The sequence below is a fragment of the Argiope bruennichi genome, chromosome 4 (genome assembly GCF_947563725.1).
Source record: "Argiope bruennichi chromosome 4, qqArgBrue1.1, whole genome shotgun sequence".
Classification (NCBI taxonomy): Eukaryota; Metazoa; Arthropoda; class Arachnida; order Araneae; family Araneidae; genus Argiope; species Argiope bruennichi.
Genome location: NC_079154.1, coordinates 87,448,468 through 87,470,417, shown reverse-complemented (window position 1 = coordinate 87,470,417; position 21,950 = coordinate 87,448,468). Strand labels below are relative to the sequence as shown.

The following is a 21,950-nucleotide window of genomic DNA, read 5'->3' as shown; positions in this document are numbered from 1 at the left end:
ATAACATTATTCCCTCCCCCTCCCCATGAATATCTATTCAGAAGTGTCAAACTAATGCGAGAATCCTTTATAATTAAATGAAATAATATAGTCACTAAATTATTCTCAGAAAATTAGAAGGCAACATGGAAAAAAATATTCATATATATATATATATAATGCAATTCCATTAAGAATTAATTGCTAGAGTTCCATGTCTTTTGAAAATCTCTTTTAAAGTTACTACATGACACAAAAATAATTTTATTTCCCTTGAAAAGTAATAAGCAATGTAATTGTATCCTTCAAAAGATTTTTTTTTTTAAATATAATTTCAAGAAATCTAAAAATTGCTAATTATGAGTCAAAAGTGATTTCTATACAAAAATAAATCAATATTTAAATATTAAGGTAAAATATAGTTGCATTTTTCAATATACAATCACAACAGCACTATTGCAATATATGGAAATCTAATGGTTCAAAGTTTCAACTGATATTTAAATCAACAATTAAATATTTCAGAATTTATTAACATATAATTAAAACTGCTTACTGATGGTACCATTTTTTGCAAAGAGAATGGTTCTAAATCTATATTATTATCATTTTAATGTAATGATATTATAACATAAATTAAAGGTAAAACTAATATTCAATCCATAAAGCTATTTATTAAAAACCTCCTACAATTTTTAAAAGCATTTCTAACACATGTTTTCTGGTAACAACATTGCCTTTATAATGACTATGTATTGACTACACATATTAGTTTACACATGAGCATTGAAGAAATCCTTATTGATGATTATATAAAATTCTAATTACAATTAATAAAAGTTCAAAAGGAATATATAAAACTATTTTCCAAAGATTTGCATCAGGTTTGTGTTAATTAGCCTGCACAATCCCAACTGGAATACAATGCACAAATTTTAAATATATTTTGATTCAATCAAGTTAGTTCTAACTATGTAACAGTGTAATGAATAATAATAATAATAATAATAAACTTCTATTAAATATATAGTTCAATCTTCTATTTTCTCCCAATCTTATCAGTCACATTTAGTTTATTAATATTGATACATACAATTCTTAATATAGCAAAATATCAATCTCGATGATTTTAATGGCATGAAGAAGATCTACCAGTTAATGAAGGGCATTTCCTCAAGATGGTTCTTGATTGGCTTAAAATTATGCAATGCAAAGTTTCATAGTTCATTCAATTTTGATTACTAGGAGTATGAGAGTTTGTTGTTTAAAATGTTACTGTATTGAGGTTATTTGTAAAAATATCCTTGACATGCTAAGTTCTTTTGGAACAAAAAGTATAAATATTAGGCTTCATACATTTATAAAGCAGTATGTTTAATAACCGAAGAAAATTATTTTCAGCATTTTCTCCAATTATAAGTACATTCCTATCTTTAATGGTTCAGATATTAGCTATTTGGTCAAAATTAGTGCAAATATCTATCTATTCATTTTTATACAAGATCTAAAATGGCAATACTAAAAAAATAAGTAAAAACTGAAATTATATATTTTATTGCATAATTGAAAAAAAAGGGGAAAAATTCGAATAGATGAGACATAATAAAACTTTATTTATCAAAAATATTTCAAAATAGTAACATAAAATAAGTATATTAGTAGGCAAACCATAGCCACTTCAAAAAATGTCAGTTTATCACAGTATCAACACAACTGGATTTTGAATAAGATAATAAATAACATTATGTTACTTTTTTCTATGATACACTAAACCCAATCACGTGGATTTTTTAAAACTTCTATCAGTTTATGTTCTTTTGAATTTTCCTTTGGTGAGTGACAATACTGCCATTTCTGAAATAAAAAATAGTTAAAACATTAGAATTCATGATTATAATCATATAAAAGCAAATAGCATGAAAAAGAAAAATTTCTAAAGCAATATAGATTAAAATTCAAAATTGTCAATCCAATTCCCAAAGAAACAATACAAGAAGCATCAACATTAAGTCTATTGGGAAATATATATTAAACAAAGAAATAGTTCAATTAAACACAAATATTTTAATAATAATGTATACTTAAGTGCAAATAGTTTTTTCAAAAATAATTGTCATGCAGTTTAGTAATGAACAGCCAGAACATGGAAATATTTCTTGATTAATAATTGAAAAGAAATTAGCAAACCCAATGCTCCATATGTTACAAGGAATCAAACATTTTCAAGACTTTAATAAAGAAAGAAAAACAAACAAACCTACAATATGTTGGTAATTTATTCAGCAAGTTACATTTAAGAAATTCAATAAAAGTAGTAATGTAAACACAAGTGTTTCTAAAACTAATATTATTATTGTTGTATATTAAAACCATTAAATATTTTGTTCTGTGCTCTCTCCATATACATATTTTGCAAAAATTTTAGGTATCAATAAAATAAAGAATTAGAGGAACAAATCACAATAACATCTAATTTAGTAAAATCTCATCAAGTCCAAATTTATGACAAAGATTTAGGTTAACACAATATTTAGATTTCTCTTTGTCGATTCTGATACTTAAATATAGATATATATATATATATATATAGTAATACAACATTTTTAAATGTTTAACAGTTAATACAATTTGTGGTAATACAATATAACCAAATGAATATTTACACTTGTTTTGTTTTTTTAAAGATAAAATGTTATTATATTAACAAAAATTATACAGCATATATGTAAAAAATATTGCTGAATCAAAATGTAATATGCTATATAGATTAGTTCTGTAAGGGCACATTAAGTCCTCTAAGGGTTCTTAGGCAATGCAAGTCTCGGAGATCTCCTTCCTCCTCTTGACCTTCCAATATCAGATAATTCTTAATTTACTTTAATTTTCATGTAATTTATTTTAAGTAGCTAATTTTGGTTGCATTTCATTTCAGTTCTCCTTCAGGAAAGTTGGTATATGCATCTTATAAATAATAAGCTGGTATTATTTTTAAAAATTAATTTAATTTTAAAAAAATAAAATCTAATAATTTTTCAATTATGAAATAGAGCATTTTTTAAAAAAATATTATAAATTTTAGATTTATAAAATAAAGTTACAAAAAGTAATTATTTAGAAACACTATCAGAATATGATAATATTTAAACAGTATGATTTTTATTTGAACAATTTAAGAGTGCATGATCTTTGTAAATTAAATAAAAGCAGAAAAAGGAAGAAATTGGTTTTTTAAGAAATTATTTTTTTTAAAAAAGAAAAGAAATCTTGAAACTTTAGGCTTCTTCCAGAGTTACAGGATTCCTAAGCACTTGCCTATTTTATTTATTAATTCAGCCCTGGCTGTTGTTTTAAATGTAACTATATAATTGGTCAAAAAGAAAGCTTTAAAAATATTAGCATTTTTGCCAGAAGAAACTGAATAGCAGAATTTAGAGTTTAATAAATTTTGGATATGAGAACTCAATATAATTTATTTGTAATACAGAAGAGGAATATAAAATTAAAAACTTTCTATCATTTTGTATGAGAGGACTATCAAGACTGTTAAAGTACAACATATTTAATATACTTTAAATCAGAGTAAACCTAAAAACTCTACATGCAATTTATCAAAGAATTAAGAATATAAATTTTAAGGAATTCAGAACATTACTTACAGCAAATGGTGGAAGAGACATTAGAATACTTTCATAACGAGCTCCTGGGGTCATTAGTCCAAATTTAGTACCTCGGTCATAAATCAAATTAAATTCTACATACCTGAAAGAATAAAAAAATTATTTTCAAGCAACTACTTAAAATATTCTTTGAATAATCAATATTTTAAATGGAAAAATGAGTATGAATCCAAAAAGTAAATGTAGATACATCAAAAATAGATATTGCATTATATTTGTTTTTAAAAATAAGCAATGGTATTTTTAGGCCAATTTTTCTTAAATTTTTTAAATACCAAAAATCTAAATGAATTATTTTGTTAAAATAGAAACAAACAGAACAAATATTCATATTAAGGTTTCAAATTTTGCATACATTTCTTTGTGTTTCTAAAATTAATTTTTTAAAAAAGGAATGAATAACCTACCTCCCCCTACGTAATAATTGCCATTGTCTATCTTCATATGAATAACCTTTATCTTTGTTCTTTTCAACAATAGGTATATAACTAGGAATAACATTATTGGCACAATCCTTAAAGTGAAGGGAAAAATAGAAGAAAAAAAGTAAATAATTGCAATTAAGGTTTTAAGACATGTATAACAATTATTAACATATCAATATAACTTAATAATTATAGTACTGTAAGCATACAAATTTGCAAAGAACTGAATATAGCCAACCGAATTCTGTGAAATAATGACTGTAAAAGACAAACATTAATAATTCACTTTCAGTCTGTGTGGGAGAAGAGAAATGAACAATATAAATCTGACGGAAATCAGGCTGTTATTTCAAATGTAACCGTTAAAATTGTTTACAAGTTTTTTTATGTAACAGAGTTATAATTAATCCTATATTTTCACCCAATTATATATATTTTCAATAATTTCTTTTAAAAATATTTGTCTTCTATAGTTACTGAATTCTAAAAAAAAATGCATGTATTTAAGGAAAAATTATTAAAAAATAATATAATTACATCAAATATAGATAAAAATATTCTAAAATATATTGAATAAGCAACATATTTAAAATGCAAGTTTCTAAAAATAGAAAATATTTCTTAAAAATTGTCTGGATAGACATGATATTTTCATCAAAATTATTAAACATTGTTAGTAATCAAAAATTAATACTGGATTTAAATACTCTGTAAAACTGTGTTACGCAAACTTTAAGACATTAAATTGGAACATATCATTGTGATAATGTTATTTTAACAATGATTTACCATTTAATGAAATTCTTTATATCAAGTGAAAAGAATTACTAAAAATAAGTGTAAGTAAAAATAAATACCAGATTTAGACTAATTCTTTTATTTAAATAAAGCTTAATTTATTATACCAAACTGACACACAAAATTTTATTAAAATGACTAGAATAAAGATATATATACATTAATTTATTCGCTCCCTAGGTCCACACATGTGGACTATTATTTTTACAAGCATTGTATGATAAATTTTTAAAATGTACAAAACAAAATCCTGGATGTCTAAATGCCACAATAAACAGCAGTTAGCAACACCTTTTTAAAAAACTTTGGTAAAAATGTATATTTATAAACAGTATTGAAGAAAATGACACCAACTCTACATAAAAGTAAGTAGTTTTTGTTATTAAGGTAGTTAAAGCCTAAAATTTTTTATGCTTTTTTTTATTATATAATAATAATGTTTAGTTTTATTATATTACAATACTAACATGCAGTACTGTGAATTGAATGATATCTACATATGTGGAACATAATTATCCATTTCTCCCAAATGTTTAGTATACAGTCATTCTTACTTTTAAATTATCAGGTTTAAATATGTGCAACGAAGTATTTATATATATTTTAGCTATAGATCCTTTTTATTTTTTCTACAGTAATCTTAATGCTTTGCTTAACCTGTTATTTTTATTTCATGAATTTTTGCATCAAGTGCTTGATGATTAAAAAGCAATTATGTTAAACAACTAATCCAATTATTTAATTGCTTTTTGTGAAGAAATTTTGACACCAGAAGAAATTTAAGCCATTCAGCAATTGAGTGATTTCTTAGATTCTAATGTTGATGAAGTGAAATAGAAAAAGCTTGCAGATTCTGATAATGGTGATATATTTAATGAAACTATGGCTTTACTTTAAAACTGTTGAAAATGGTCAAAAGGGGAAAAAATCAGTGTAACTCGATCTGTATAGTTCAGGCTTATAATGTCTCTAAGGGGGAAATTGATTTATGTGACAGATACATAGCCTACTAGACCTATTCATTAAGAACAAAAGACTATAAATGCATTCACACACTTTATTGATTGCATTATTTCCAGTTGTTAGGCAAAACAGGTATGCTTTAAATTAAGCTAAACATTTGAAAAATTCCATTTTACTAATAAAAATAGAATGCAAATTGCATGGGGACTTTTAAAGTATCAAGGAAATAAAACAGAATTCTCAAGGAGCAAAGATCATTCTTAAGTCTCTTGAGAAAAAAGTGCCCCACCCCCTTAAAAAAAAATCAACCAATTAATTTTTGAAGTACAACTAAATAATGTGGAGCATATATCAGTGTTTATAGATGACAAAAATTGCCTCAAAATACTAACAACCTTGTGCAATACTAAAATTGACACAATGTGCACTAAACACAGCATTTACTTATGTATTACGAAAAGTAATTGCTCTCTACAATACCATACAAATTAATTATTAAAGATAAGTTATTTTTTATGATTTTCTTACATTTGAATTATTAAATATTTGAAATTGTGATATAAATGTATAAAATGAAAAAAAATTTTTTGGCACTTAAAATATGCTTTTGCATAAATAATTTTTTTCAGTTCTTTCACTTAGGTTCGAATTGTATATATCTGGACCTAAATTATTAGATCCCCCCCCCCTCAACTTTAAAAAAAAAATCCTGTAATCCTTGTAATATTCAATGTCAGAGTATTCTTTCCACAATTTGATTTATTGTTTAAGACTATTAATTTAAGCTTGGAGATAAAATGGTTAAATAAAAAAAAGTCAACATGATCAAATTCATTTTTAAAACTGTTGTGATAAAGCAATATTAATAAAAATATGTAATACTAATGATATGACTTTTTTTTTACTTACAGTAACAAATTTAAAACAGCTTTCTTGATCAGGAGTATCCAAGTCATCAAAGAAAATTCCTCCAATGCCACGGCATTCTCCTATAATAAAAAATCTTATTTTAAATATACACAATCAAATAAAACCATTACATAAAAATTAATAATTAATAATATTTTGTCCCAATGAAATAAAAATATTCAATGATAACATGATATCATAATCCGTGTATAATGATTACAATAAGTGCAGTTGTGTAGAGATTTTTGATGATATCAACATTTTTAAAGCATCCCATCTCTATCAAATTCTTTAACATTAATAAGTACTCCTAATTTGGATATCTCAGAGAGAAGAAAAACATAAAAATAACAAATAAAATAATGGCTGAAAGAGTAGGAAGTGAAAGAAATTTAAACAGCCCAATTTTATACAGATGTAATATTTTTCTTTTTGTTTCATTGAGACATTTAAATCCTCTAAAATGTGGATCAAAATTAAACATATGTAAGCCTTTTAGAAGTGGAATGTTGTAAATTTGTCCAATTTGTAATTCTGTGATTTTTTTTTTTTTTGAATTTTTTTATAACAAAATATTTTTGAGTAAAAATGCCATGAATTTCCATTTACTTTTCAAAACAGATATTACTGAAAACGAAATTACATTTCTTAGGATAGCTGATACATCCATCACCAAAATAACATTTTACAACACCAAAGTTTGGGGTTTGTTTCCAAAGTTTTATTAATATCTCAATTTTCGGTTTTTTCAATATAAGCAAATTATATTTTTTCAAAATAATATATTTAAATTTAGATGCTTTCTCATATTAAAATATTATTTCTATAGTAATTAAGATTATATGCAAATATAAATGAATATAAATACAAAGTTTGTATCAATTGTATTTTGCATCCAAGCTAAGGATATCTAAACAATCCATAGAGGATATACAGATAAAATAACACTTACATATATAATATTTATATATGTATAACATAATTTGGCAATTGCATGGATAAGAAGAGACAAAAGAAACTTTTAGAATTTTAAATTCAATTTATTTTACTATGAGAGGAATTTTATGTACAATAACCAATGATAAAACTGACATCCGTTTCCATCACAACACTATTGCCAAAGAGACAAATTTTTTCCCTAAAAGATTTTACTATGAGATTTTGATAGGGATTTCTTTGATATGTGTCAATTTACGAAAGGGAATCTTAGTATCTTTAGTTGTAAACACTAGGATATTCTCTCCCTTTGCTTGGAGTGTGTGAAAATGCTAAAGTCAACAATTTTATTGATCACAGGTAGAACTTATAAAATAAAAAATTAGAATTGGATTAGTAAGTAAGAGATCTTTTAGAATGAAGTCAATATGGGCTAAATTAAAATAAAAATTCGGAAATTAATTAGGATTTGAATTAGATTTTAAAATATCATTACACACACACATATATATATATATATATATTACACACTGTACATGTACTATAATCAATATAGATTTTTAAAATGCAAAATATAACAGCATATAAATCTCAATTTTATAAACACTAAATAAAAATTATTACCTCTGTGTTTAATAAAAAAATAGTCATCACACCACTTTTTAAAGCGACTGTAATATGAATTTTCATGCTTATCACAACACTCTTTTAATGTTACATGGAAATGACGAGCATCATCCTCATCCAGAATGTATGGTGTCATATCTGTCCCTCCCCCAAACCACCAAGTTGTTGTGCCATCTCCATTACTCACTTCAAAGTATCGATAGTTGAAATGGATAGTTGGAACATTTGGATTTCTCTAGGAGAATAAGCATACAGTATAATTTAAAAATAAAAGAGTAAATAGAAATAAGAATTGGTATAATATATCATATAAATAAATAGTAAATTTTTACGTAGTCATATGTTTGTTGATTAGCATCAATGAACATTTTAAAAATAAATATTAAATTTGAAGGTATTCTAACTTACATAAACACAAAAATCAGATGCTAGAAAGGAAATAATTTTTAAAAAATGCCAAATGTTAAAAGCTAAAAGTATACATTTAATGTGAAATGTCTTCTGCTTTCAATCATTTAAACAATTAGAATAACGACTGAGAAATATTAATTTTACTAGCTATTTTTAAAAGTTTAGTAAAATAACCAAAATATATTTTCAAAATGTTTACTAAATCTACATTAATGAAGAATAATAACTTTTTTACAAATAATACTGGGCTAATAATTGAAAAGATAAATTGTTGGCAAAAGTATTAAAATGATAGACAACTATACAGATGGCTCCTTTTAAATAAAGGTAGATAATTAAAATTTTATCCAATTTAAAATCACTAGATGGCACACAATTCACAATTTTCTCACTAGTTTACAGAAACCTAATTAAAAGAAAATACAATAAATGAAGTTGAAAAGAGATTATTTTTAATACTTATAAAAGGTTTCATGTTTTATCAAGAATGAAGCAATAATATTAAACTATTCTTTAGAATTTTTGAAGTTTATTTTCAAAACATTCAAGTTAAAATGTGCTATTTTACCGCCTAATTGCATTTTTAAATAACTATTATTTTATTACTAGAAATTTCCATTTTGCGATGAAATACATACTCACAGGATGTATAACAGAACTTATTCCAGCAGCGAAAAAGGGAAGCTTATCTTTGTTTGCAAATTTTTTACCTCTGCAAAAAATTAAAAATATAATTAATTAAAAATAAAATTCTTAAGTTATTTTAAAGAAATTAATTCATAATAAAAGACTCATCAAATTTGCCACTGAAATTATTTAAAGAGCACTAAAAATCCGGATATGATATAACAGTTTACATAAAACTGAATATATGTAATTATGTGGATGTAGCTTGGAATAATTAAGTACTCTGCATAATTAATGAAAACAGTGCACAGCAACATATTTCAGTCCCTTACATAAAACCCACAAATTTCTGGAACAGTTCTTTTGAAGCAATTCATTATTTTGATCACTAATTAAATATATATCAGTCAAGAAACAGAGGATTTAGGATATAAGAATTAGGATAACTGGAAATCTTATCTAAAACATTTAAATATACAATGATTTTGGATATTTTCCCTACTTCGTATGCAGAAAAGCTTTTTTTAAAGGAAATAAACATAAGGTGTATTATTTACAGCAAAATTTTAATACACCAGAAAGGAGCAAAGTTAATGCAATACATTAATTATAATACTTTTACCTTTGCATCAGTTTAGAATAAAAACAAAAGATTACTATTTTGTCCAAAATTTGCTAAACTTTGAAATACAGAATTTCATCTACTTTCACATACAGCAACATGATATATAGCCAATCAAAATTAACTAGCATAAAAATTTAGTTTTTTGAAGAAATTAGGAATTTAACAAAAATAGGGGGGGGAAGTAATGTTACACATTTGTTGAATTAATTCCTACATCAAATGATATAAAATTTCCAAGATATTATGAAATTATTAAAAACTGAGGAATTCTAATTCAGATAATGAAAAATGCAACTTTTTTTGTATATTAAGAAAAAGAAAGAACAAATACTACATGAAAGAATGCCAAAAATATGGAAATAAAAATATCAAAGAGCATTATACATGATATAGCTTCTTTGACAGAATAGCTCTAATTCCATATAATAAAATTTTAACTTATTGGGGGGGGGAGGGTGCTTTTAAAATTTAATATTCTGTAAAATCTTTTTAAAATGCAATCTAAAAAATTAAATTAGCATAAATAATATTTTGTAGGTGATAAAACAAATAACAAATTACTTAAATTTTGTTAAAAATGTACAGAAAATGCTAACAAATTGTTCTTTAAAGGAAGTTGCTTTTAAAAGAAAATAATGAAATTATTATACATCAAACATAACTGAGTTGCGATACATTAAAATTTTGAGATCAGGTTCATAATAAAGGAAGCCTATCATTATAAAATTCTTAATAGTTATAAAAATGCTTTAAAAATTACTAGTTTCTTCTAATAAAATTTTTTTTATATAATAATGTATCTTTGATTCTGTCTTTTGATTAAATTTGTAATTAAGAAAGCAACTTCTCACACGCCTAATACGGAATAAATAACTAATCTTTTCAAAAATATAAATGCATTGAAAAGATTTACCATGAAAATAAATTATATAAGAAATGTATAATAAATCAGGGAAAGTTAATTAAGGTTATATGTTTTTGGGGCCTTTTTATTTTAAATTAAGTTTATGACAATGCAAGCAGGCATCGATCAAAATAATATAATATACCAATATTGATTACTTAAAAAGCTTTAAACATAATAAAAAAATTAATTAAATTACGAGATATATAGTTAAACACTTCACAACTTTCACTGAAATCAGTTATAGAATAAGCATTTCAATAAATAGAGGCGATTTGTGATCATCAAGAGACTGGCAGGGTTTGTTTGTGAATTCTCTGTATAGTGGCAAGGCAAAAAAAATATATATAGTTCAAAAATGATATGAAAAAAAAAATTACAGCAGCAATAGCTTTATAATTATACAAAACAATACAGTACATATTTAAAATCAATTTTTATTAACAATATGATAAAAATAATTTAAAAACACAAATATCTCATATATTCAAATTTTCATAACATTAATCAAAATCAGTATTTCAATGATTAAAAATGCATTTTTTAAATAAAAAAATGCATTTTCAATCACAGCAGTATTAGCTTTATAATTTTTCTGAATATTTTGGGGCAAAACTGCTTTCTGCATGAATGTTACCATCGATTATATATATATATATATATATTATATATATATATATTAAAAAATGTAAATAATGAAGAACATTTTCTGTTTCATCACATTTATTTTCTTCTCAACAGTATAGAAAATTTTTTATGAATATAATTTGTAATTACGCTGTTCAAACATGATTGGCAGCATATCAAAGAAACAAACAGATGGTTGCATTGATTTGACTAATTTTTTATGCAATTGAATTAGGATTTCATCCTTACTTAAAAAGTGAACTTAACGAATTTCTAGCTCAGCAGTTTAAGGTAGTTACCACTATTAAAGTTTGAAAAGCATGGGAATAAATAAAAGCATAATTGAATCAGAAGTCTATATGTTTTTATATTTGAATTTAAGTGGTCCTAAAGAGAAAATTAAAAACACAGAAAAATTAAATGTCCTGCTTAAATACTCTTCGTAAACTTCATAATATACAGATATTTATACTGAAAAGTACAAAAAAGTAGTTATTATAACTGTATTCAATTTTTAATGAATTTATTTTTAAATCAATCACATTTTTTAACGAACATTTTTTGAAGTAATACATTATGCCATTGTAATCTCCCAAAGTTGCAAAACTACATCAATTATTTCAGCCAGTAACTTAATTTTTAAATAGAATTTCATTGCTCACAAATAATGGAATACTCTCTGATAAATTATAATGCCTCCTAGTCGAATAGATCTGAGAGCAAAATAATAAATGCAACTGCTAGAATAATAATATAATAAAATTTTGATGAAATATAACAAACAGGGACATTAAAATGCTGGTGAATAAGTAAATATATGAAATATAACAAAAATTAACAATTATAAAAGCATTAATTTTATTAACTAAGCTTAGTTATATACTTTATTAGTATTAACAAGACAATTAAATTTAACATGTATGTGGCATACAAATGCATTTTACTTTAAACTTAGTTGTATGCTTTTTAAAATGTTAAAAAAAAACTAATATTTTAAACTTTTATACAATTTATGAGTTTAAAACTAAAACTAATCAAGGGAATGCTATTCATTAATAAACAGTTGAATTATACCTTGCTCTCATTTGTGCAACAGCTCCAGCTGGCAAAATTCCATGTACCACCGATATATTTACACCAGCTTTTTCAAAAACATCACCATCTTCTAAAACACAAGTAATTCCACCTCCACCCTAAAATAAGAAACACATATGTATTTTATGGGACTATAATAAAGTCATTCATAACAAATCAACCCTTTATAAAGTGATCATTATGTTGAATAATTCGCCCTTTCAAAAGCATGACAAATTTAAAGTGGACATAAATAGAAAATTGTATCAATAAATGACATTGCTGTTGCATATAAAAATATCCTAAATTTTTACTTAAAAAAATCACTAAGCATAAAATAAAGATGTGTTTTACCCAAAGAGAAAAGAATTTTGTGATGGAGCATTACTTTTGAAATACATTCATGCAGAAAAATCATTGATGGATTTAAACAGACCATTCCAAATGTTTATAAACCTATAGATTCAAAATATTTCATATTAAATAACCAAATATCAAGAAATTGACAACATTCATAATAAGAAAGGATTATGTTCTGAATAAACTGAGAAATAAGACAATGTATATACAAAATAGTGTGAGAAAGATGATATCACAATCAAATTATCATATGAGACAGTTCAACAAGCATTAAAAAATTAATATTTTCCTTATTTTTTGTGTTGTACAAAATAGTAAATTAATAAACATGTTTCATCAGTTTCAGTAGATATTTTCATTTTGATTTCACACATCACCCAAGAAAATATGTTACTCCAAGAATCTATCTTTATTGATGAATGCAAAGAACAAAGCAGGAAATAAAAGAACAAACTATTTTAAAATAACTATTCATAACTTTAAATTTGGGAAAAAGTATGCATCTTAAACTTGAGAAAACAGATACATATATTTGAGAGGAAAAATATTTATATGCATATATTGATGGGAATTATATTTTGAAAATGAAATATGATGATTAAAGTCGTACATTTTTGTTTTTCAAATTAAGGTTGTTGTTTTTTTTAATCACCCATTTAATTTTTTCAGACATTTCAATCAATCTTTTAAAATCATATGGCATACCTCTTGTAGTGATACAAATTTCATTTGTAAAATTTATATATCTTTGGGTAAAAAAACAACAACAAGAAAATAATTTTCTGGCATTTTTTTTTTTTTAATTCTTATTGAAGACTATTAAACATTCAAGAATTTAAGAAAGCAAACAAACAGATGGAATTCATTCTAAAATTGTATTTGATTTATAATAAAAAAGACTGTTTGTTACTACCTTTTTTTTACTTTTATATTGAAAACTTTAGTGTAGCTTAAAGCATAATGAATAATTCTGATATAAATAAGATATGACTAGTAAGAATGATATAAAAAAAAATCATACTCCAAATTATATGAACAAAACAAGTTTAATTTATAATAGGTAGAGATGGAAAACTAACTCAAACATGTGATTCTTACTAAGTAGAAAATATATTTTCACTTTACTTGTGACCTTGAAATTTTGTGTCTTTCTTTCAACATGTGTCTTTCTCATATGTATTTTTTTTTTTTTTTTGACACTATTGACTATTTTAGCTTAGACAACTTCATTACTGCTCCAACATAAAATTAAAGTGTAATATTTACAGACATATGTCACTATATTAAAACTGTTTTAGATATATATAAAAAAATATATCATAATTTATAGTAATTTTTTGGAATTTCAAATAAAAATTCAAGTTTAGATCATATTTTGATTTGTGGGTTCTTAACATTTTTTCCAAAAATACTGTGATCTCTCTGATATTAACAAATGGTAAATTATTTTTCCTGGTATTGTATTTTCATTTTAATTTCCATTCACTTGCATAGAGTAGGGTCTAGATTATTTTGATTATTTCCAAAGAAAAGTGAATAAATTATTTTAGAAACCATTTATTCTATTTGAAAATCCAAGATTAAACAAAAACAACCTAATTTTGCTTTTTTATTGATTATAAAGAATTCAATGGATAAATATAAAATGTATGTGATAAAAATACATTTTTTATTTCATCTCTACTACAAATAAAAAAAGAATATGTGCACGTGTACAACAGTAATCTACAGGTTAGATTGTTAGACCTAGAGCTACCAAACTTTACATATATATATATTTTGGAGGGTAAAATGGGCATTTCAGAGCCTTTTTTTTTAAAAAAAATCATTAGAATTTAATGTAAGAAAAAAATTTGACATTTTTCATCTATAACTTCTGAAAATATATCATCAGAAAAATGATTGTTACATGATTTTAAAATTGTCTTTCTAAGGATACTACTTTGAAAATTTTCATAGAATTTTAGCAATTTTTTAAAGTTACCTTTTTGTTCATTTTTCAACTCAAAAATTACATTATTGTTTTCAAACACAAACCATTTAATCAAATATTGAATCTCATGATTTTCTTCCATTAAAGAAAAATGATTCTCTTAATTATCTGGGCAGTTTACAAGATGGATAAAAAAGTGAGGTTACATTTTTGTGAAATTTAATAGTACTATGACAGCAAAGGATTGGTTTCCAATTGGAAAGTTTCATGTATTCAATGAGCAGAGCACATGCAGGATGATTAAAATAATATGGCTTTAATGACAGGCAATATGGTAGAACCATAGAAATGAAACTATATAAATTAAATAAATAATTTAACTGGAATTAAATATAGCCAATTGGTTATCAAAGGCAAATAGTAAAAAACAAATGTTAACATAAAATGTGTAACACTAATACAATTATATGTTTGGAAGTTTTTTTAATATTGTACAAAGGACTGAATCACTTTGACAGTAATATTCTGTAGCATAATCATTATGTGAATCACTAAAATATGCATCACTCTCACATTTAGTTTAATATTTTAAATAATAAATTAAACAGTAAATGTTGTAGCAAATATAAAATAGATATAATAACTATAAAAAAGAAGATTATATCTGAACAATAGTCTTAATATTTTAACCATAAAAAATTTAATTTTAAAAATAGATTTTATAAAATATTACAAATACCAAATTAAGTTTTGTTAATAAAATAAATAGAACTTATTTTCTGTAAGAAATAATTTACATTTGAATCAAATCAAATTCCACAATGCTAAATAATTATTAGCCATATTTTACATTAATTCCTACATTTAACCATTTGATAAAAGAATTAAATAAATACAATTAATTAATAATACATACATAACAGCTAAATAAATATTGACTGGTAGAATTTAGATGAAAGGTTTTCATTTGAAAAAGTATATATTTAACACTCATAAATTGGAACTACAAGGTAGGGTACCCAAAATCAAAATGATTGCATTTTGAATAATAAATTGTACAGAAATAAGTATAAGCAAACTTATACCTCTTTTTGATGACATAATTTTTCAGCCATACAACATTAATATTATTGATGGTGAAAAGCAAGACAATTTTTGTTCCTCTAGTACTTTAATTAATAGCAGTTTATATAAAGTAATTACTTCTTTATTTTAAATTTTTAAAAAAAATATTTAATCTGCATAAACAATAATTTAAAATTTACTATCTTAATAATTAAGCACTAAATGTTATGGTTGAGAATTCATATCACATGTACAAATGATTCAATAAATAAACAAATAGCTCATTTTTAGTAAACTTCAGAAACATTATTAAATTTTACTTACTATATTTAATTATACGTGTTTAATATTATAAAATGATTAGAGTAATTTTGTTATAATTTTAAAAAAGTTATTAGTCCACACAAATAGACTTTATCAGAATGAAGAGCAAATAAAGGATGCATGCAAGTATGCACAAATATTTTCATTGATTTGTTTTGATTACTTCTTTTACTGAAAATACTATTTGTCAAGAGTCTAAACTAATACATGCCCAATGTAGGCTACTTTCAACTAAATGTCCGCCTTAATGTAAAAAATTCATTTTACATACATTAACCCTCTTGCGGCATAATTCTTTTATCAATATAAATTCAAAAACTCCAAAAAGTTTTCTGTTAGACATCTTTGAGCTTTGAAATGAGTGCACAAAATGCTGCAAAACATGCTTGTATATTTCACAGAACCTTTGGCAACTAACGCTATCTGTTAATCCAAATCCGAATGAAATCAGAAAAGCCAAAATGAAACCATGAATGGGATAAAAAGGGGATTGCATAGCTAAATAGACAAATAAAAATTAAAAAATTGCACAAATTTTGCTACTTCTATGTTGCCTGTGGAAATTGTTTGATATGCAGTGAGATGATTAATATTTAATAAGTAATATACAGCAAATAAATATTATAATTGATATCAGCATTTTATGATAAACAAGCTTACTTCAGGTCGTTTCCATCTATCTACTTTAAATTTTTGAGTATCTTCATACTTCTCCAAAGCCTTGCAAAATTCAGCCTATCAAAAAATTAAATAATTAAAATAATGATTGAAAATAGATTAAAGCCACATATGTATATATATAGCAAGCATAACATACTTGAGCATTTAAAATCATAACTTCCATTCTCTTTTTCATGTCATTCATATCCTAAAAAAGAATACATTATTTATTTACATAATATTTTAAGAGAGAAAACTGGAAATAGTTGAAATACATAAAAAGAAATTTTTGAAACGAAATCTTACAAGAATACCATACTTTTATTTTGGAAATGTATTTCTTTCATAAAAACAGTGAACTTTGATATTTATTAAGAAACACATTGATAGAATGCCTATATAAAAAGAAATACTTCATATATTTTAAATAATAACTACTTTTGAGAATTAGTTTATTCTATAGAAATTCAAATGAATATTTTATTCCATGCTATACACCTTTGGTACAATACTTACAAATAAATACAGTATATTTCTGCGCATAAACAAGAAATTTGGAGAATTTTCTAAAGCTAAACTAAAGGGACCAGTTTATATATGGATCACTAATCCAGCAAAAAAAAAAAAAAAAAAAAAAAAAAAAAAATGTAGATACATTTCCCTAGTCGGCCATAAGCAATAAATTGCTAAATATTGCCATATTCAACGCCTTTAATTTCTATAGTTTATATTTCTCAAGTTTAAGGAAAAATTAATTTTAAATAAAACCAGTTATTCTTTTTAAGAAAATGAGTTGCTTTGTTTTAGAAATTGTTTATTATTGCTGGGTTGTTTAGTCAAATAGCAGATTTAAGGAGAATTACAAGCCACCTGTTAGAATTTTCTGTAAACATTATCATCTGTAGTTTGATATTTGCTATATTCTCCTTCTGTTCAACTTATAAATAAAAAATAAAATGGAACAAAAAATAAGAATAGTGCAGATATAATAATTCATATACAAACAGCAAATAAATGGGGCAGGTGGGGGTGCTAGCTTCAGACAGAATTACCAGAATAAAAACTACTGTTATTGGCATCTAGCATTTTACTTTAATAGTGAACTGAGTTTAAAATAATCCATCCCCTTAATCTGCTTGGCAATATTTCCATTCTCTTAGCAACATATTTGAAAGTTATAGTATATATATATATATTTTATTTTTCTAAAATTTGCTCGAAAATTACACAATAAATACAGAAATATATAATATTTTAGAAAGCTGAAGTGAAAAAAAAAAACACTTTTAATTTTAATCTTAGACAATATACAGAATGAATTTTTAAAAAATGCCAAATTATATTTGAGACTTTCATAAAGTTTTGAAATATATACTTGTATCTTTTATTTAATACATTGATATTATGTATCATAATAATTTTGTTAAATGCAATTATATTAATAAAAAAAATGTATCTTTTAATTCTCCTTTTTTTGCATTCATTTAATTAGAAAGCACCTTCATCTATTACATAAAATGGCATCAAAAAATAAAATTCCTTAATTTTAATTTTGTTCAAAGAAATGAAAAACACACCAATATCTTAACCATCTATCTGCGTATCTTGCGATTTCTGCGAATTAGCAATAAGTCCATTTTCTGTTGCATCCTACGTTTTTCGCAGTTTAGAGTGTTTATTTTTATGGTTACAGATTTTTATTATATTATACTATAATTATGTAACATGTAGTATCAGTTCAATTTCTTTGAAAAATATTTGAACTTATTTGCCAACTTTGCATCTAAATAGTGATTTTAAAGAATTATGCAGCCAGAGGGCTAAGTGTGAGTCTCAGTTCTCTGCTTACTTAATTTAAATAAATTATATATTTTTATTTGTTTTAATTATAGTTTTCTTCTAGTCCAGAGTAGCTTTCTAGAATAAATAATATTTTTTTAAACGGTTAAAAACAAAAAGGAACAGAATAAACAGAAAAAATTATAAATTTCAGAACATTCACATTTTGATTAAAAAATTTACAATTCACTTGAATTGTTTTGAGGAAAAAAAGTAATTAGAAACACTTGAAAACTGAAATTCATCATAAATCTGTTAAACTAAATTTCTTTGTGTGAAAAAAATTATATATCTCTTTGAACTTTTCTGTAATGAATCTCCTTTTACATAATATGATAATGCATAAAACAAGCTATCTTAAATGAATAATATTTCAAAATCTCTATAAAATATAGAAAGAGACAAGTAAAAACTAGCTTTTATGATATGAAACTAAAATGTAAAGATATAAGAACAACAAGAAAATAAACACATAATCAACATGTAAGTATGTGCTTAGGGGAAAAAAGAACTATAAAAAGTAGAATGTTTCTGATTGAAACTGTACACAAAATATGTTTGAAATGTTAGAGAAAAATCATTCATCTTGTACCCATAATCATCAATTAATTATTCTTTTATCAAATATTAACTAAAGTACACTTTTTGTTTTAATAGTTTGTAGAAAAAGGGAAAGGAATCGATCAGTTAAAAATTATTTATTAAAAATAAAGAAAAAATAATTGATTAGTAAATACTAAGCTCAAAAAATAATTATTGAAATATTCTTCTAATTAAATTAATATTTACCAACTGTAGTACTTTCTTCTCTGTTATTGGCTCTGCCATAAAATTTCTCTCTTCAATAACAGATGTTGCTAAATAAACCTAGATAACAAGAAAAAAAAAATTATTAAAAAATTGTTTTTATATGAAATGAATTTGAATTGCACAACCTGCTATTTTATTTAATATTATAAAATAAAAGCAGAGATTTTTATTTAGTGTTGTTAAAATGCAATCAAATTGATTTAATAAATGCAACTGAAACTATATAACTCATAAAAAATGATAAATACACAAAAGAAGAATAAATTATGTCTACTTAATAGTGTTTTTCCTCAAAATTATTCTACATAAAATTGAAAATGAATTCAATACAGATAAGTAATAGTGTCAAAAATGTTTGCAAATATTAAAATAAACAACAAATTTTTCAATCAAATACTCATAGATGCATTTAACAAGTTTCATGCCACAAACTGTTAAATTCATAGGCATCAAATTTAAATGAATACTGAACATATAATTATAATTAAATATGATCATTTGAATAAAATTCTAAAGTATTCTATTAAGTAAACTATGAATACAATTTCAACTTCCTCTTATATTGATAAATCAAATTATCTATCGCAACATGCTTTAATGGAATGGGCTACAACTTATACTGAAAGATGCCTAATATATAAAAGAGATTTTACTTACTTTATTCATTTTAATATATTCATAGCTGGCAACAGAAGTTGCTACAGCAGCAGCAATTAATCTAAAAAATAAAGCTATTAATTCTAAATAATGAAAGCAATTAAATTTCAGAGGAAAATACTGCACTATGACATGCTACAGAATCTTAAAAATTTAAAACAAATTCTCTACTTGTTAAAATATGTGTTTAACTATTAATCAATTTCTTAACTACTATGAAATTCTGCTCTATAAAGTTACACTATGCTAAAAGGGATTTTAATTATACATATAATCATAAGTATGGAAAAATATATTTTCAAACTATGGAAATATATATAAATCAAAATATATTCTCCATGAAACTTTTTCTCTACTTTTCTTATATTTTTAAAGCTAAAGATTAAATAGAAAATAAACTAATTTTTTGAACTTTTAATATCGAAATCTTACAATGCGATAATTCAAGAAGCTGAAGAAGAATGCTATTTAAAAGAAATTAATTAACACTAATCATTGCATCTACAATTTCACATAATAAGAAAGAAAATATCATTAAATTTAGCAGTATTTACAACAAAATTAAATGTTAACACATTAAAAATGCATCGTTTCTGAGATACAATAATATCAATTAAGACAATTATGTTATTTATATGAGTTATAAATCAGTATGATACTCAACTAAAGTAGTATGAGAAAAAAAAAATCAATAATAAGAAGCTGCAGTTTTATGAAATATATGCATAAACTACATTTAGTATATAAATTATATTTTAACTTGCTTAAAAGTCAATGAAAAGAATTTTACCTCTGACATTTTTTTGAATTTCTAATAGTATTGGAAATTGACAACAGTCTTCCAAATGTTGACCACATTTTATATCTATAAAAAGAATAATTAAAGTATAACTATCACTTGTATCAAAAATCATTTGTAATTTTTTAAAGAAAATCAAAATTTGATTAAAAATATAAATGATATATAACAAGCGACATTAAAAATTGAATAGATTTAAATTTAAATAAAAATTCATAAAAAAATGTTGACAGATTAAATAAGTCATTAACACAAGTATTCAAATTTAAAGTGAAAGAAGGTTGTCTTTCTTGACATTGTTTGTAAAATAATGATATTTACGTTAAAAAAATTAGTTGCATAAGGTACAAATATAAATAAAAACAAATAAACATTGCGCTTTTTCGTAATCATTTAAAAATATTTTTATTTACATCAAATTTCACTTTTATTTTAAGAATATGATGCACAACGAGATATGAGTGGAAGATGTTATCACAGTTTAAAATCAAACGAGTTAAAAATAAATACTTTCATATCAAACAATACATCAAACTTATTTGATAAGCAAAATGATACAAAACACGCACGTTTGAAGGAAAAGAAATTATACTCAAATAAGAATTCTTCAATAGAAAAGACAAATTTTAAATTATCAGATTTATTTACACCTACTACTGCACATGACAACAAATATGTTTTTAGTTTAGATGTATTTATTCTGAATAACTAACCATGAATTAAGGTTTATTTAATGTCTTCTCGCAAATAGCAAAATCTTATAAATATAATGTTTTTTCAAAAATATATACCTCGTTTCGCATTTCCTTCTTAAAAATCTTTTGAGGATTTTAAGTGAAACTAGTGGGAATGATCTCCCCCAAACTTTCTCGCATATTCTCCAATGAACTTCTTTGTTATATCAGACATTGTTATTCTTGA

The 21,950-nt window shown here is 24.0% G+C and overlaps 1 protein-coding gene across 5 annotated transcripts; it reads right to left on the bottom strand.

Moving 5' to 3' along the window:
• Positions 1 to 1,568: 1,568 nt before the first annotated feature.
• LOC129965504 (oxygen-dependent coproporphyrinogen-III oxidase-like) lies at positions 1,569 to 21,950 on the bottom strand. Of its 5 annotated transcripts, none has more exons than XM_056079468.1 (13): positions 21,821 to 21,950; positions 21,021 to 21,095; positions 20,231 to 20,291; positions 19,553 to 19,630; positions 17,082 to 17,132; positions 16,925 to 16,999; positions 12,583 to 12,701; positions 9,368 to 9,437; positions 8,312 to 8,549; positions 6,752 to 6,831; positions 4,064 to 4,170; positions 3,636 to 3,738; positions 1,569 to 1,833 (listed from the first exon to the last, which is right to left on the bottom strand). In XM_056079468.1, the coding sequence occupies exons 2-13, from the start codon at positions 21,086 to 21,088 to the stop codon at positions 1,747 to 1,749; spliced, it is 1,137 nt and encodes a 378-aa protein (XP_055935443.1). In that variant the 5' UTR covers positions 21,089 to 21,095; positions 21,821 to 21,950; the 3' UTR covers positions 1,569 to 1,746. The 5 variants fall into 5 exon arrangements, with proteins under 5 accessions (XP_055935443.1, XP_055935441.1, XP_055935442.1 ...); XM_056079466.1 differs by lacking the exon at positions 21,821 to 21,950 and adding an exon at positions 21,599 to 21,706; XM_056079467.1 differs by lacking the exon at positions 21,821 to 21,950 and adding an exon at positions 21,443 to 21,545.

Coding starts and splice junctions, on each gene's coding strand:
- LOC129965504 (XM_056079465.1), bottom strand. CDS start 21,370: ATGCAACTAATTTTTTTAAC. Junction 9,438..12,582: donor GTTGCACAAATGAGAGCAAG/GTATAATTCAAC, acceptor AATTTTTTGCAG/AGGTAAAAAATTTGCAAACA. Junction 1,834..3,635: donor TGTCTCTTCCACCATTTGCT/GTAAGTAATGTT, acceptor TTTTTATTTCAG/AAATGGCAGTATTGTCACTC.